The sequence below is a fragment of the Amblyomma mixtum genome, chromosome 3 (assembly GCF_055824585.1).
Source record: "Amblyomma mixtum isolate Tamu chromosome 3, ASM5582458v1, whole genome shotgun sequence".
In the NCBI taxonomy this organism is placed as follows: Eukaryota; Metazoa; Arthropoda; class Arachnida; order Ixodida; family Ixodidae; genus Amblyomma; species Amblyomma mixtum.
The window spans coordinates 38,816,978-38,832,240 of record NC_143014.1 but is presented as its reverse complement, the minus strand read 5'-3'; the positions used below and the strand labels follow the sequence as shown (position 1 = coordinate 38,832,240).

Genomic DNA, 15,263 nt, shown 5'->3' with positions numbered 1-15,263 from the left:
GAGTCTGTTTTATGCGGCCGTCGGCGGCGCAGCACTGCATTCGAGCCCTTCGCGTCGGCGACGTGCGTTGCCATTTGGTTGCCGTTGTGGGCGCACGAAACGCGGATGCGAAGTGCGCCCGGGCGTGCCTCACGGTCGTTTTCTCATTAAAAGCCACCTCTTGTTGTTGTCGTTTTAAAAATTTTGCGGCTCGTTTTTGAAACTTTTTCGGAGATTAATTAGGTGCGAGTGGGAAGCAGTCTGTCAGCGGTTCTCTGCGCACTCTCTTCATCAGCTGAAGCGAAAGCGAGAGGCCGGCTAGTAACTACTCGCAGAGATTAGGCGGCCAGCGTAATTAAGGTATGACTGCAGCGGTGGGCCAGCTTTATCAAGCTTTCGAAAACATGAACTAGAAGAAAAGCGGATACCGTTTCCTTCGACTATCTGTCTTGTTCTAAACATATTTTCTAAACGTTTAACCCGTTAACGCCCAAATGATGAAGGAATCAAAGAAATGAAACAATACTTTCGCATTATGTATGCTAATAGCCGAAAAGAAAAAGTTAACAGCAAGATTTTGTTAGCGCCGCTTAAATTCGAGAAATCGGTGTGTCGCCGATTAGCAACAACCAGTATTTGGTTCGTTTTGCGCATAGAGTCCAAATTGTTTCAAAGACCAAAACGACGGGCCCGAACAAACTTGACGTAGAGAGTAAACATTTTTTTGTCTAACAATTGTCTTCCTATTATTCCCCAAAAAGTTTTCAGAAAATGAGAGACCAGGAATTGTTGGACGCTGGCTGGAAGCCGCGCGTTAGCGCCCCCTCTGCACACAGTTCGCTCGCATTGACGCCAAACATTTTGACCGGAAAGGCCTGGCTTTTGAGAACATGGCATCAAACCTTGTATGCGAGCTCCATATGGCAACGAGTAAACGGCGTGAGAACGGTCTGTCGCGAATTCACGACACCCGACAGTAAATGACTAAAACAAATTCGAAACTCCACGTTAGTCTGTTGAGTGTTTCAGTTTACTATTGTTATTATTATCTTTCTTCATTTCTTCTTCTTATTATTATGATCTACATCAATTAAGCCCCGTGAAAAATACTTATCACGCCGTCTTAGACCTTCGCTTATCCAGCACAGAAACCGATCCTGTTGCCAAGAGCAACTTTGAGTTATAGCCCTTAGCCGCACCCCAGCCAAACCAGTCTGCAATTAAAACTGCCTATCTCAGTTCTCCGTATCCACAATGTAAACATTTGCGTAATTTCGGAGCGTTAGAGTGGTTGCCCCTGTCCACATATCTGGATCCAAAACCGACGTGAAAAATTACAGATCGATATCATTTCTCTGTTCTGCTTCCAAGGTTTTTGAGACTGTCATACACATGTTAAATCTCAAGTAGCGGCAATGCAGCTCTCCGATCAAAACAGCATGGGTTTATCGCAGGCTGCGCAACGACCACAAATCTCGTTAGTTTCATGTGGCACGCCTCTATTACGGTTGAAAAAAAAAGAATCCAATTTGACACAATCGATTGTGACCTTAGTAAAGCCTTTGATGTAGTTTGTCATCAGTTGCTCTATCAGAAACTTTCAGATGCAGCCCTCCTTGAGACATTATTGGCACTGCTCTGAGACTACCCTACAAACCGTAAATGCTATGGGACGTCTGGAGGCAGACCTCGAAAATGTACTCGGCCGCAAGTGGTGTGCCCTAGGGTTTTGCTCGGACCACTTCTGTTTTGGTTATTCGTAAACAACATTACCGCTACTTTCCAATATTCATAATTGCTATTTAGTGCCGACGGCGTCAAATATTTAAAGAAGCTTGTACAATAAATTACTGCACCCTGCTGCAACAAGATATATCTCTTCGCCCTTTGGTGTGCTGCCAACAAATTCTGAATCAGCAGCACAAAGACTAGAGTTGTTTCGTACACGCGAAAAACTGGCGGCATAATTTTCCCGTATCGGATTTCTGGTGAACTTATTCTCGCGAGAAAGAAATACGCGGGCTCGGCATTGTTTCTGACTATTCGCTTACTTTCTCTGCGCACACAAACCGAATGACTAGAAACGCCATACGAACCCCGGGTACAGTGAGTCATGTCTCGAGGGAATTTAGAAGTCCAGGGACCTCTGTCACATTGAGCAGAACTTGTCAGTCTTAAAAGATCACATAGAACGAATTCAGTCGAAGTTCCTCTCCATAGCTAAACATCGGTGTTCTAGAAAGACGAACGTCATACTTGCTGTCTCCTACTTTCTCAGCTTATCTGTAGTGGAATCATTTGACCCTAGACGCACAAAAGCCGACTGGAATGTCTTTTTAAGGAACTCCGTGTTGCTACTGCTCTTCTGAGCTGCATTAAATTTCGTACCCCACAAAAGCTCGCAAGAATATCTAAGCCTTTCCTGTGACTCGAGGCTTCAACACAAAATCGCATGCATTCTGAAAGCATGCAATGCCCATTCAGAGCACCTAGATACATTTCACTGCTCGCTATATGTCTTTTTTTTTCAGACTTGGACCTATCTTTTAAGGTACGATTGCACATATCTCGAGGCGCCGTGCTAGAAACCCGTAGGCGGTCTTCTCATGTCCGACGACCGAGAAAATTTCCTGACGGTAGTTATTTGGGTGAAACTGCTTTTAAGTCTTGCATTATACCCTTTCTGGACATGCCGAATCATATGATATCTTATCATATTCTTGTCTTTTATTATACATTCTGTTTAAATCAGCTAGGTATACTCGTCGACGCTGTTGCTTTGCAATTGTTTCAGCTTCTCTAACATGTCATGTTTCTGTGCATGCTTGCTACAGAATTTCTAAACTACATTCTGAATTTTAAATTCCGTTTATGTGTTGATGCCGGTATTTTCATTTATGCTGTATACAGTCGTAATGCATCCATTGCCTGTGTTTCATATCGCTGTTTTGTTATTAGTGCGCCAGCACCAAGACCGTCAGGTTGTTCCTGGGCACTCTAGTAAACACTGATTGATTGATCAATTGACTGACTGTCTTATTATTTGATTATCGTTAGTTCGCGTTCGTGAAAAATAGATCAGCGCACTTTAAGGCTACAACTTCATATACACTGCAAAAGAACGGATACCCTCAAGGGCATATACCGATATATCGTACACTACAGTTACAACACTTGTATTTTATCCAAAAGGTTGACGTAACGCCCATCCCTGTGTATTTTTTTAATGCGAAAGCATTACTTGGCTCATTGTGCGAAACCTCCACAGTTATCAGAAAACCGTGGCCGAAACGCGGCACCCAAATAAGGTCGTCAGCCCTCCTGGAGCAATAGGCCGCCGGCGTCCCCCACCACCACGCACCTCGAAGCACGATTGAGGTGTCCACTTACCCAAGGAGCCAGTGATGCGCCTTTCCGTTCCTAAGAATCAACGGAGTCTAAACCTTCCGCTCGTTTTGAGGAAAGAGAAGACGTATAACTGTCTCAATTTGTAGGTGGACGCCACCGGCTACTCACAGCGCGGTTGAGGTGTCCACTGACCCAGTGAGTCAGTTGCACTTGTTCTCGCATTTGTACATCATAAGAATTGCTTAAGTGCCCCCATAATTTTTTTCCGGCGTTAAATGGGTTTATCCGCAGCAAATATGCCCTTGCAGACTTCTGGGGTGTAATGTGTTTTGAACCTTCCTCAGGAACCCCTCATGCTGCGTGTATATAATATGGCATGAGTTAACATTTTCTATTGGTAACCGACGTTTACAGCTTAATATTCAAAGTTATACTCACTGTTTGTGTCATCAGAAGGTACAGCCGGCCAAATCTTTAGCTGGCGTGCGCGACGGCCGCTTTTTCTGCGCTCCTGCGCTTTGCGACGAAGCAAACTTGGGGAAAGCTCAACATTAAGCAGGGGTTTAGTGAGCATATGCTTAGATTTCATATCTTAGCAAGTTTGCGCCGTCATAAGCTGCAGGAGCACGGAAAACGCGGCCGTCACGCACGCCAGCTTAAGATTTCTCCGGCTGTACCTTTGTACAATAGCTTAGCGCCACTGGCTATAGCTGAGAGCACACCTATGTGGCGTGCACCATATTTAGTCTCGTTATGTACGCGCTCGCATAATGAACACCCTCCATAAATTGGCTGTCAAACTGCCGAATTTTGTTCCCCCTCGTGCAACAAACACCCCCCATCTTTTGGCATGCAGTGTGCTGCTGATGACAGCGAATTTTAGAAGGCTCGCTATTTGGAGCGCCGAAACAACTAAAGAATAATATGAAGTGCAATCGGTCGAATGACAAGACTTCTATATCTCACCCTACAAGACGAACGGCTAACAAACATGTTCCACGAAGAATCCGAGAAACAAAAGAAAACATGACTGGTCACAAAGGGCTTCTCTGGTCGAGCTGTCATATTAAGGATTGTAAAAACATGTTGCGGTTTGGTTTCTAGCAGATTGCTGAGAGTTGTGTAGACCGAAGTGCAGATAGTTGCTTTCTCTTTAGACAATATTACAGGTTACTGCGCAGATTGTACATGCGTATTTGAGATAAATGTTGTTGATTATGCTCTCTTTTTGGCTTTTAGCTTTTTTAGTGGCGCGGGTAACGGTACTTGTTGCTTCCACACGAATGATATTGATTTGTTCAAAGACCCTTTTAACCCTTTGAAGGACAATGAGACACATAAGTGCCACTTTGTTTTTTAGATTACAATGTGCACTTGCTTTGAAGATTTGAGGTTACTGGTGTAAAAGAACAGTACTTTTTTTAGCCATTCTAAAAATAGTTCGACATTTAGCTAAGCCTACGACTGAATTATGAGGAAATTGTGTAATTTTCAAACATCATTTGTGTAGTTTGTTATTGGGATCCAAATCATCAATGGCCGTATACATTCAGAACCACCAGCAGCAAGAAGGCTTTCCTAATGAACATGGGGGCTAAAAAAATGGCCAAAAATGGTTGGTGTGTCGGATGAAGTTCGGCTCATAGGGAGAGAACACAAACCTCTGAAAGTTAAACAAATGCGTAGATGCCGTTGGTGTTCCTTAACGGTAAAACTAATGTGAACAAGTTCAATAACAGGCCAACAAGTACTAACAAGTTAATGAAGTGCTTAGTGGAAACTGAGTGTGGAAACCCATGCAGGTCAATGGGACAAATAAGTCCCGCTTTCTATGTCACTATGTAGTGCGAATGGGACAAATATGTACCACTTTTTTTGACGAAGTATTCGTACTAAAACTGAATTTTTTGAGACCCGTTTTCGTGCACTTCTTCTGCCCAAGCAATAAAAAAGATGTCATAATTTTTGCGTAAAAACTATTTTCTCATCCACAAAGGGTTAAAAAATGGATGTACGGTTCGCATAACATGCATATTGTACGCTGTTTGACTGCGGATAAATGCCCTGCTTCAGAAGTGTAAGTGTGTGGGTTATTGGCGCTGGAAAACAGCTCGAGCGGGGTAAAATGGTTAACAGTGAACTTTTTGACAGTAGCAGCAGCCACCATGCTGGCACTGCTTTGGATAAACGTTTTCAGGCTATTATTTAGCCTATGCGCTGCACATACCGTACAAACGGAACCATTCTGAAGGCTTCTCTTGCCTATTTGAGCCTGTCGCTGTCCAGAGAAACAATACAAACTGAGGCTTATGTGATGTTTTCTTTAGTAGATTTTATATTTCGGAGCAAAACACTGAACGGTCCTTCATCTGTAATTACAACCACATTCACGGCAAGACGCAGTAGCTGTAAAAATGTCAAGGCGTCGCAAGGAACGTTAGAGACGAAAAACACGAAAAGAAGGGCTTCAGAGAAGTAACAGCTAACCGTTCCGAAAAGAACGTTCTGCTCACACTTTTCCGCGGCCCGGCTCTAAGGCCTACGACACCGCAGAGGTTTCGTGAGGAGCAAGTGCAGCTATTATAAGAGACCGGATCCTAAAATATGCTCAGTAAGCTCTGCCTAACATTCAAGCAGTTCCTTGGAGAGACATCCCCAGTGTATACCAATGCTACGAAAAATAAAGAAGTGCTCCCTTATGCTATACTAAAGGAAACATCATTGTCATGCGGCTTTTCGCAGTCGTTCCCACCGCAAGTCAGTAGATGTGAAGGACCCCAGTGTGATCGATTTTCGTGTTTCGACGATTAGTTGGCAACGTCGAAATATTCCGAGAAAGTAAGCATGCAATCTGTCTAGCACACTGCTATTCAGACACGGGTACCGTGTGCTGCATAAGTCTGAGTCTGACATCCACCAGCATGGAAAACGTTGTTTCCGTTGGCCCTCACTGCGGCTCGAGGATTGTGCTGGCACATCAGTGTTTAGAACAGCACTGTTGACAAGTATCGAGGCATTTTCTGCACCAAAAGTGCCATAAAAGCGACACAGAACAAAAAAAAAACCTAATCAGTTTGCCTTTTCTCCTGAAGAAGTAGTGACAGGACTAGCTTTGCCGCATCCCCCCCGCCACAGTGCCCGCCTCCAAGCGTATAGTACAGGTGACCAGAGCTCGACCTGGATGGCATCATCGCTTGTTAGCCGGTGATGCCACACAGGATCACCACTGGCAGTTTTCAACTAAGATACGCGATGCCTATCAAGAACAAAGTATCTGTAAGAAAGATGTGGTATTCTGGACCATAAAAGTCTATAACAGCCGTTTGTATGGCATCGGTGGTAGATATAGGCACTTGTGGGAACCTTCAAGTAGCTGTGACGATTTTGTTATACCCTAATTCGTGTTCATAATTCAAAAGGGCGCAGTAGGGACACACAGAAAGAAATCGGCACTCGTCCATAATCTGGTCTCTCACCATCACAAAGTTGCGCGCTGCCGTTTGAGGGCTCCGGGATTGCCCCACTATGAGTGTCCTCCATGCCGAGTGGTCCTTCATAAAGGCGTACCGCAGGCCAATTTTCGGATCTCTTTGAGGGGGGAATATCGGCGGAAAAAGGAACCACCAGCGAAGAAGGGGGCTCTCCCCTCGCTCGTATTTTTCAGCCTCGCTGGCCCCGGTGTGCCGGCGAGCCTGCTGCAGCGACGGGGAAGACGTCGCGCGGAAGAGATCGCGTGGCCCGGATGTGGCGCGAGCGCGGCGCCCGACCGCGATGGTCCCAGGCATCTCGCGAACTGCTCGAGAATCGGATAGCCGCAGCAACTCAACCTCCCCGTATCGACCGCACACGCCTCACACACACCCCGAATCCTAGACGGTGGATGCACCCTCCCCATCCTACCCTGCCTGCTGCGCTCCTTTGGAGGGTCGACAATTGGATAGCCACAAACAAGGCCGCCGTCTTAGAGGTCCCCTTTGCCCTCTCGTTTAATCCTTCTTTTCCGCCTGAGTGAGACGCTGCACCAAATGTGCCAGACGGAGCAAAGCGGCACAACGTCGGATTCAACGTGCAGGGTGTCCTGAGCGATCAGTGTGTAGGGTTAACTGGAACGCCTTGTTGCGCTATGCGAAACGCTGCGGAGTTGAAAGAAAACGGAGCGAATAAAAAAACGCGTGTACGCTGGAAAGCGCTGACCGTGGGGCTCGAGGCGGCTTGCGCTACTTACGCGCGAATGCGTGGCTGATTGGGCTCTCTTCAGTGTGCAGTGCCGCATTAATTTATGAAGTCGGGAGAGACAGAGAGAAGTGATGCTTTTTACCGAATTTTTATGGAGCCTCTACATACTTTCTCATCTCTTGGTCTTGGGACTTGTTTCTCAAATTAAGCTTTCGCTATCCACTAACTCACAAGCGTCTGATTGAAGATTAGACTAAGCAGTGAATTTTTGCGCACCAGTACATAACTCTGGCCTATGCGTCAGGTCGAAGTGAAGGATTGCACAATACGTTCGAACGCCTGGGATCCTGAGCACGCACCGAAGTCTGAGTACACGGGCATTTCCACAACTTTCCTCTCTGTCGAACGGGGCCGCCGCAGCGACCAGAATTCCTCCCGCGAACTTCTGCTCATCAACAGAACACCAGAGCCAGTGAGTCGCCGGGGTGAGTCACTGACTTGCACGTTACGGAGGAGCTGTTAGTACCCACTCTTGCACATTTCAAAAATTCATAATAGGAGAAGAAATAGAAGAAAGGGACGGAAAGCGCATTCGCGACAGATCGCATTAAGTTCCGTTTGGGCAGAAGTGACGCGATCGCAACCACGCGAAACATTGTGACGCCTCAAGAAGAAGGAGCTCACCTCTGACGAACAAGTTACACTGTGCAAGGTGGCCCACCTGAGGAGCACCAAGAGCACAGAAGAAATGAAAAAACAATCTCGCGACGGGCGCATGACCACCGTCTAAGCGGTTCGCTTAGACGAGATACCGCGTTGTGTGTAAGGTCTGCGCCGTGACGTCATCTTCATCATAGCGGCGCAGGCGACGTCAGTTCGGCTCCAGTACAGAAACCAGTCATTGTTTTCGCTGAGGGGTTGAAACTTAGAACGGCTGCAGCGCCACGAACCCTCTACCAGAACTCAGCCCGCCGTCGTAGACTTGCTTGAGCGTCATCTCGGGATAACGCTGGACGTATGAATCGGTCATTGCCAAGATCGTCCAACTTTGGTTTGCGGCACCGCGCCACCAGCACGAAATTCACGTGCGGTCACGACGGCTGGCGCCAACAGTATACGTGTTTGGAAATGATAGGGCCATAAACATACAGTCGCATTTTCCCCTACGTACCCTCAGGACGGAGCTCTGAAGACGGTAGCTGTGAAGATGTATAGTTGAAGCTTTCGGCGTGAGTAATTAACCACGGGGTAATAAAAAACATACGAAGGGTTAAGCTAGCGAAGTAGACTGCGCGCAGTCAGTTTGAGGGAATTAAAACGTTTTATTGTGGGTAACGTGACAAAAAATTACAACCGTTTTATAATGTATTCTTAGATAAGAACCTGCTCATTTTGCGCACTCTGCACCTAAACTATCATAAAAACTTCGTTGCATGACGCCACGAGGACCTATGTGGGTCCCCAGCGATCGCACGCATGCTACCTTGCAGCAATGAACCCAGGTGCAAGCCACACCCCTATATAAGGACTTATAGTACGTGCCAATGACTTACTGTCAGTAACAATGTTTTCTGAGCAATTCTACCTTGAAGCAACTCTTACAAACATATCAAGACATCACATGATCCTCCCACTCGAAAAGTCCCTGCCTGCCGGCATCCCCGCTAAAATGGCCTCCACGAAGGGTATAGCTCCAGTGGGTGCCGGCTCACTCTGGGAATCCAGGAAACGAGGCTGCCAATAAAATGGGCCGAGGTTTGATTTGCAGGACGGCCTCGATCCAGGTTTCTCGAGAGAACGGGCGCACACCTTTGCACAGCTCACGCAAATTCCCCGCTTGGACCGTCGGACTTACCCTCCTCCGCACCCCTCCCTTACCCATGCCCAACAGATCCTTTGGAGACGCCTCCAGACCCGCTCTCTCTCATCCCCTCAGCTGCTATCTCTCTACTGTGGCACCTCCCCTGCATGCACCCTGCGCGGCGACCCTCACGCCACACTCTCCCACATCCTTTTCGGCTGCCCTGCTGATCCTCCCCCGCAGGGACAGCCCGCGTTATCAAGTTGGGAGGACTGAGTGAGAGGTCGTGCTCTCGTCTCTGGGCCCGCCATCGCAGCTTGCTGCGGTGCTTCGGGGTGCCGACGTCATGACAAAACACCACATGAACGTTCCGACGTAGAGTGGGACCGTGCGGTGGTCCAGGGACCCAAGGGGGGTCTAACACACTTGTCATAATAAAGTTTTTCTCTCTCTCTCTATACAGGCTTATGGCCCATAAAAGAAATGCTTGTGCGTTCTGAGCTGATGAAGAAAGCGCTGCGCTGTTCCCGATCGTCTCGTTGAACTAGCATTACCTTTTATTTTGTAGACAGGTAAACACTGCGTTTGGACGAAGCACGCTTTTCAATTAGCAGACAGTGCACTTACTAAACTACAGGGTGCCAAATGAGGCGTCCTATGGCTCGGTTTGAGAAAGCTATCCTTACACTGCGCATTTTTAATATTAAAATAAAATGCACGGGAAAGGCATGACATTTGGCAATTTGAGCGGCTCGTCGTGAAATAATCTACATATCGCTCTTTGGTCGCCGCCGAACCGCCATACAGCACCAGCCAACCAGCCGCAGTAGCCTTCTCTTATGACAAGGCTAGCACCTCGCAAATAGCGCCGCCCCTAACGATTTAAGAATCTTCGATTAAAATACTGATGCTACTCAGGTGAATGGTTGCAATGTTTGTTAACTGGTCTGATTCATTGTTTAAAGGCGTCACAAAAATTAAAGATGGCCCAGTTTGCGTCGGTCAACCTTCAACAAAAGTGCAGCTGTTTCACCTTAGTCCAAAATGTCACTCTCTCAAGCAAGTAGTTTAGTTAGGTTAAACTTTCCGTTCACTTCAACTCGCTGCGTTTGCTTAGTGACTTTGGCATTCAGGTGCTGAGTCACGGGATCGAATCCTGGCCGCGGCGGCCGCATCTCGATGGAGGCGAAATGAAATATCTCCCGTGCGCTCTAAAGAGAGCGCGTTAAAGGACCCCATGTGGTCTCAATTAATCCGAAGCCCTCAACTACGGTATCTCCCATAGCCCTCGTGTCGTTTGGGAACGTTAAACATACCACATGCCACCATTATTCTTCATTTTACGTGGAACACCATTAGTGCTCAATATTTTCGCAGTTCCAGAACACGGAAAGGCATGATCGCTATGGGATGCTAATGAGGAATAGGAAACAAGTATTTCTCACTTTTCTTTTCACAGCAAAGTGCGAAAAACAAAATCAGCAGCAGAGAGAGCGAGAACAAAGCGCGGTGGCTCACGAGAGGCCAGCGATTGTGACACATGCGAAAGAACGAAGGGCCACTTATTTAGCGAATAGCTGCGATATGCTCACCTGCACCCAATTTAACCATTGCACTGTGGAAGATAAGAACGGATGACGCTACAGTTGTTTTCGACGTGCAACGTTAATTTCTAGAAAGGAGCCGGAACATCAGTCGCTAAATTGCGGCCCGACCGCGTTCTGAGTGCCGCGAGCCGACGCCACGTCAGCACTAGGCGAAGACGTCGGCTGTGAAAACAAGGCGGTAAATAAGCCGAGAGTGATGACGTGGAAGACATCGTCGGCGTAGCAAACGTAGGAGGCTGGTCAGCGTTGACGTGGTTTGTTGAGACTAGGTTTCGACCCGTCAGTCGGCTGCTCCTCGATAGCCCGCACTGACAAGGCTAACCAACAATGAGTATTGCTAAGCTTAACCTGGAATGAGACACCCGAAGAGCATAATAATTGAACTGAAGTATGCTAGCAAACAGCGAAGGCCTACGCTTGAGCAAGACCACAGCGCGAGATTTCCTTCAGCAGTTTGAAAAGTACGTTCTTGAGCAATAAAGCAAAGGACGAAACACATACGACAAGTACAGAGCGCAGACAGGCAGCGCTCTGTACTTGTCGTATACGTTTTGTCCTTTGACTTATCGCGCAAGAATGTACCTTTCGAACTATAAACCAACGTGCCCAAACGAAATTACTAAGTCCAGCAGTTGTGCTCACAAATATTTTTTTTTCCTCTTGCTTGCAGCTTTTTTGCCCAGGGCATGTTTCCTGCCTGTTAAAGTTTTGCCCTGGGCCATAAGTAGAAGAGTTCGTTGAAAACTGCAGGATTTATTCTCCTCATTTTTCTGACAAACGATTGTTTTCTGATTCTTCCTGCCATTCTTCCGCTTCTCTGCCTGAAGCAGTGCCTACCTTTGACTACAGTACTGATGGACAAGCATCGTCATTTGTCGGCTCTGGCATCAAAGTAGAGACTGACCAATAGCAAAGAGGCAAAAATACGTACTAGAATAAAAATCTCTACAAATACGGCCCACGCAAAAGCTCGAACATTAACCAGTTTGTTTTTAAGGTTGGTTTATGGCGGTTGGCGTTCCACAGCAACTCAGGCTATGAGGGACGCCGTAGTGGAGGCCTCCGGATAATTTAGACCACCTAGCGTGCATTAAAGCGCGCTGACTACGCACAGTACACGGGCATCTGGCATTTCGACGTCATCGCGGCGCCGGGATTGAACCCGCGTCTTTCAGGTCAGCAGCCGAGCACCAGAACCACTGAGCCACCGCGGCGGCTCAGTTTGTTGTTATGGTGTTAAAATGTATTCTGTTTCAGGATTCTCACCACTTTCCTTTCTGCTTCGGCAGTGGAACTCTTTAATGCTTACCCCCCCCCCCCCTCTTTTCTCCTGTTCAATTTTTTTTCTTTTACTTGTGCATCGAACAAGACTGATACATGATGGACGCGTTTTTACACAACACGAGGTAGTCCATACTTCGAGAGAGAAAAAGGATGACGGTCACTCTGGAATGCAATACGTTTCTCTGTCCGCACTTCGCAGGAGAACACCGATTCCCCAGGTCGCAGCCATCCGCGTGCCTATGTTCGAAGAAAAGCCGCTCACCGATGAGGTCGAAGAGGTAGACTTTGTTGCGCAGCCGCTGCTCCATGCCCAGGTAGACGAGCACCCTGGCGGCGTGATGCTTCACGTAGCGCGCGTACTTGGTGCTGTGGTTGGTGTAGTACCACTCGTCCGAGGGCAGCACCAGCTGCGTCAGGCTGTCCGGCAGCTCGGCGTCCGTCAGCGCCGTGTGGTGGTCGGGCACCAGCGCCAGCGTCGCCACGATTTGCAGCACCAGACACAGAAGTTGCTGCGTGCACGCGGTTTCTCGTCAGAGCGGCTGAGGAAAATTCCCAACTGTGGCAGCTGTTGACTACACACAGCAAGGATCAGCCTATCCGGAAATCTTTAACTAGTAACAAAGCGAAATCAATTAGTTTCCACAAGTGATAAATTCAAAAAGCGAAAAAATACATCACACACACAAGAGGAAAAACAAGAAAAAAAATATGGCCAGCACCCACCGTAAGAAACAGCTACGCTGTGGACGCTTATTATGCATATATGTACTGCGTTACAAAAAAAAAGTGCTCTACACTGTGTTTAGCAAGCACGTGCTGGGGAAGAAGCGCAGCCAAAGCCTAGCTCTCGTCGTTGTACCAGCTATCTGACGCCTAGAATAACAGAAAGAAAGGAAGAGGCACGTTTCATAAAAGTTAGGGGACGCTTAAGATTCGCCTTTAAGAGTGGAACGCGACAGCGTGTCGCAGTTGGTGGTAGTGTTTCAATTGTTTCAGTTCATGAATTGATCAATGACACCCTCTAAATTTTTTAATTAGCATCATCAAGTGTCGCCTTTTCATTCTGAGGATTTGGCGCCTTTGAACACCCCTTTTTCAAATTTGTTCATTTCTTTAATCAATCAATTAATTATAATGATTTAATTAACTAGTGATCGCCTATCACACACCATTCAATCATCAATCATTATAACCGCAAATTACCATGATACGATTTTTTTTACGCAGCCCCCGATTATTTCCGACACGTGGTGACGACAACTACGCCGAACGGACTCTATACGCTGTCGCGTAATAAGCAGTTCTGGCTGCGGAGAATTCGCCTTTCATTTGCACAGCGGTGAGGACAACTGAGGGCTTCAGCTGGAAAGCCTTCTGCGACAAGCGGAACTTTGATTATTTCCAGCGCTCCAAACACCCCAGCTAACAATTAAGACAGTCGGTATTTGTTGCATATATCACGGTAACCTTCTCTGCAAGCCGATTTCTTTGTTGATTCAGTCAACCAAATCGTCCGCTGGATTGCTAGATTCCATCACCTCTTTCAGCGCTACTTGTCGAGCAAGTGAGTTACTGATTAGTTGCTTCAGCTTTTTATTCCGCAATAAGTCGCATGATTATCAGCATCATTGCCTCGTGCGAAGTATAAATAGTCTAGCGAGTGCGTTATTTTACTGACTGGCTTCTACAGTCCCTGATGAAATGATTGATTCAACTCCTTACTTCTTCCTCATAACCTGTTCTTGTGACGTATGCCAAGAAGCGTCAAAAGCAAGTCTAAAGCGATGCCAAGGGTTCCACTCACAGGGTCATGGGTCGAATCCAGCGCGTTCACCAGTATCTTAAGGTGGGCCTCTTCGACCAGCTTGTTCTGCACTTCGGTGTTCTGGCTCATGAAGAGGACGGCTCGAGCACTCAGAATCTGCAGGCAGTGGTAGCTGCAATGCCGCCACCTGAAACGACCACGCAAGAGCCGATGCAGCGGGACAAGGGAAGGAGGCAGCGCTCACGGCGTCCAGGGGCCCTCAATCAGCGCTGCCAGCAAAGCATAACCACAGGACCAGCGATTAAGGCAAATTTGTGACGAAATGCCTATGTACACAAAGGCAGTGTCAAGAGGAAGCAGACGACAAGTGGGCGCGGGTGCGGCGAATAAAATCGAAGGTGTAGAATGAGTGCGTTATTCTACCTTGTCTGATGCTAATTTAGAGATTCGCATCAAATACAACACTGCAATAACAGGTGTAGAGTAAGGCACACGCGCGAAAAAAGTACAGACACCCAAAGCACGCGTGCTATACTTCCCTGTGTCTTTATGTTCTGTAGCAAAAGTTCTTCGTTCGCCGGTCAAAGCATTGCGTTGCATGTGGTCGGCTATGAGTTGCATCGGTCGCGAGCTTCTGGGCCGATCAGTCTTAAGCACTGTGTATAAATAAATGGCCATATCGGAAGAGCAACCTGTCTATGCGAAATATCTTTTCAATCTCCCACTCCGAGTGCTGCTGATCTCCGGACACGAATGCCGCTCAAAAGCAGTGCGCTTTCAGTTGCCCCACACTCCGGCATATTCAATAAAAAAAAAAAGCTGGTTCTAGCAGTTCCCCTAATTTTTTTAATACGTGTACTAATGTACGATCTTTGTGCAGCCTGATCGAGGCTCATGAGCCTTGTTACGCGATGAAACGTTACAATTCGTGCCACGCGTCCTTGGGCTGCACAAATATTTGAGGAGACGGCAAAGATAAAACACTAGCCGAAATTGTTATCACAGGCACAAGCTGGAAACAAAGCTGTCTATTTGTCTGGACAAAAAGGGGGGAGGGGATCTGAACGAAATGTTGGTCAAAGTTTGTTTCTGACGTCAGCGGAAATGTGAGAGAATAAGTGATTGCGAACACTCCAGCTTACTAAGAGAAGAGTAGCATAATCTACGCGTTACGGAATGCACAATGCTGCGTTTAGCTTATTGCAAAATACCGCTGAGTGTCGCAAAGGCCGCAACCGTATATACCTCACCAATCCTGGAACGTTGCATTCTTTTTTATTTTTTTCAGTGATGAAAGCTTTTG

The 15,263-nt window shown here is 47.1% G+C and overlaps 1 protein-coding gene across 1 annotated transcript in view; it reads right to left on the bottom strand.

Annotated features, from left to right (window-relative positions):
* The window catches only part of LOC149349731 (uncharacterized), a 555,241-nt gene that overhangs the window by 206,607 nt on the left and 333,371 nt on the right, over positions 1-15,263 (bottom strand). Inside the window, exons 8-9 of the mRNA XM_089578770.1 lie at positions 14,000-14,147; positions 12,458-12,704 (exon numbers count right to left, since the gene is read on the bottom strand). Of these exons, the coding sequence (XP_089434896.1) occupies positions 12,458-12,704; positions 14,000-14,147 (395 nt within the window). The remainder of the gene's footprint in view (positions 1-12,457; positions 12,705-13,999; positions 14,148-15,263) is intronic.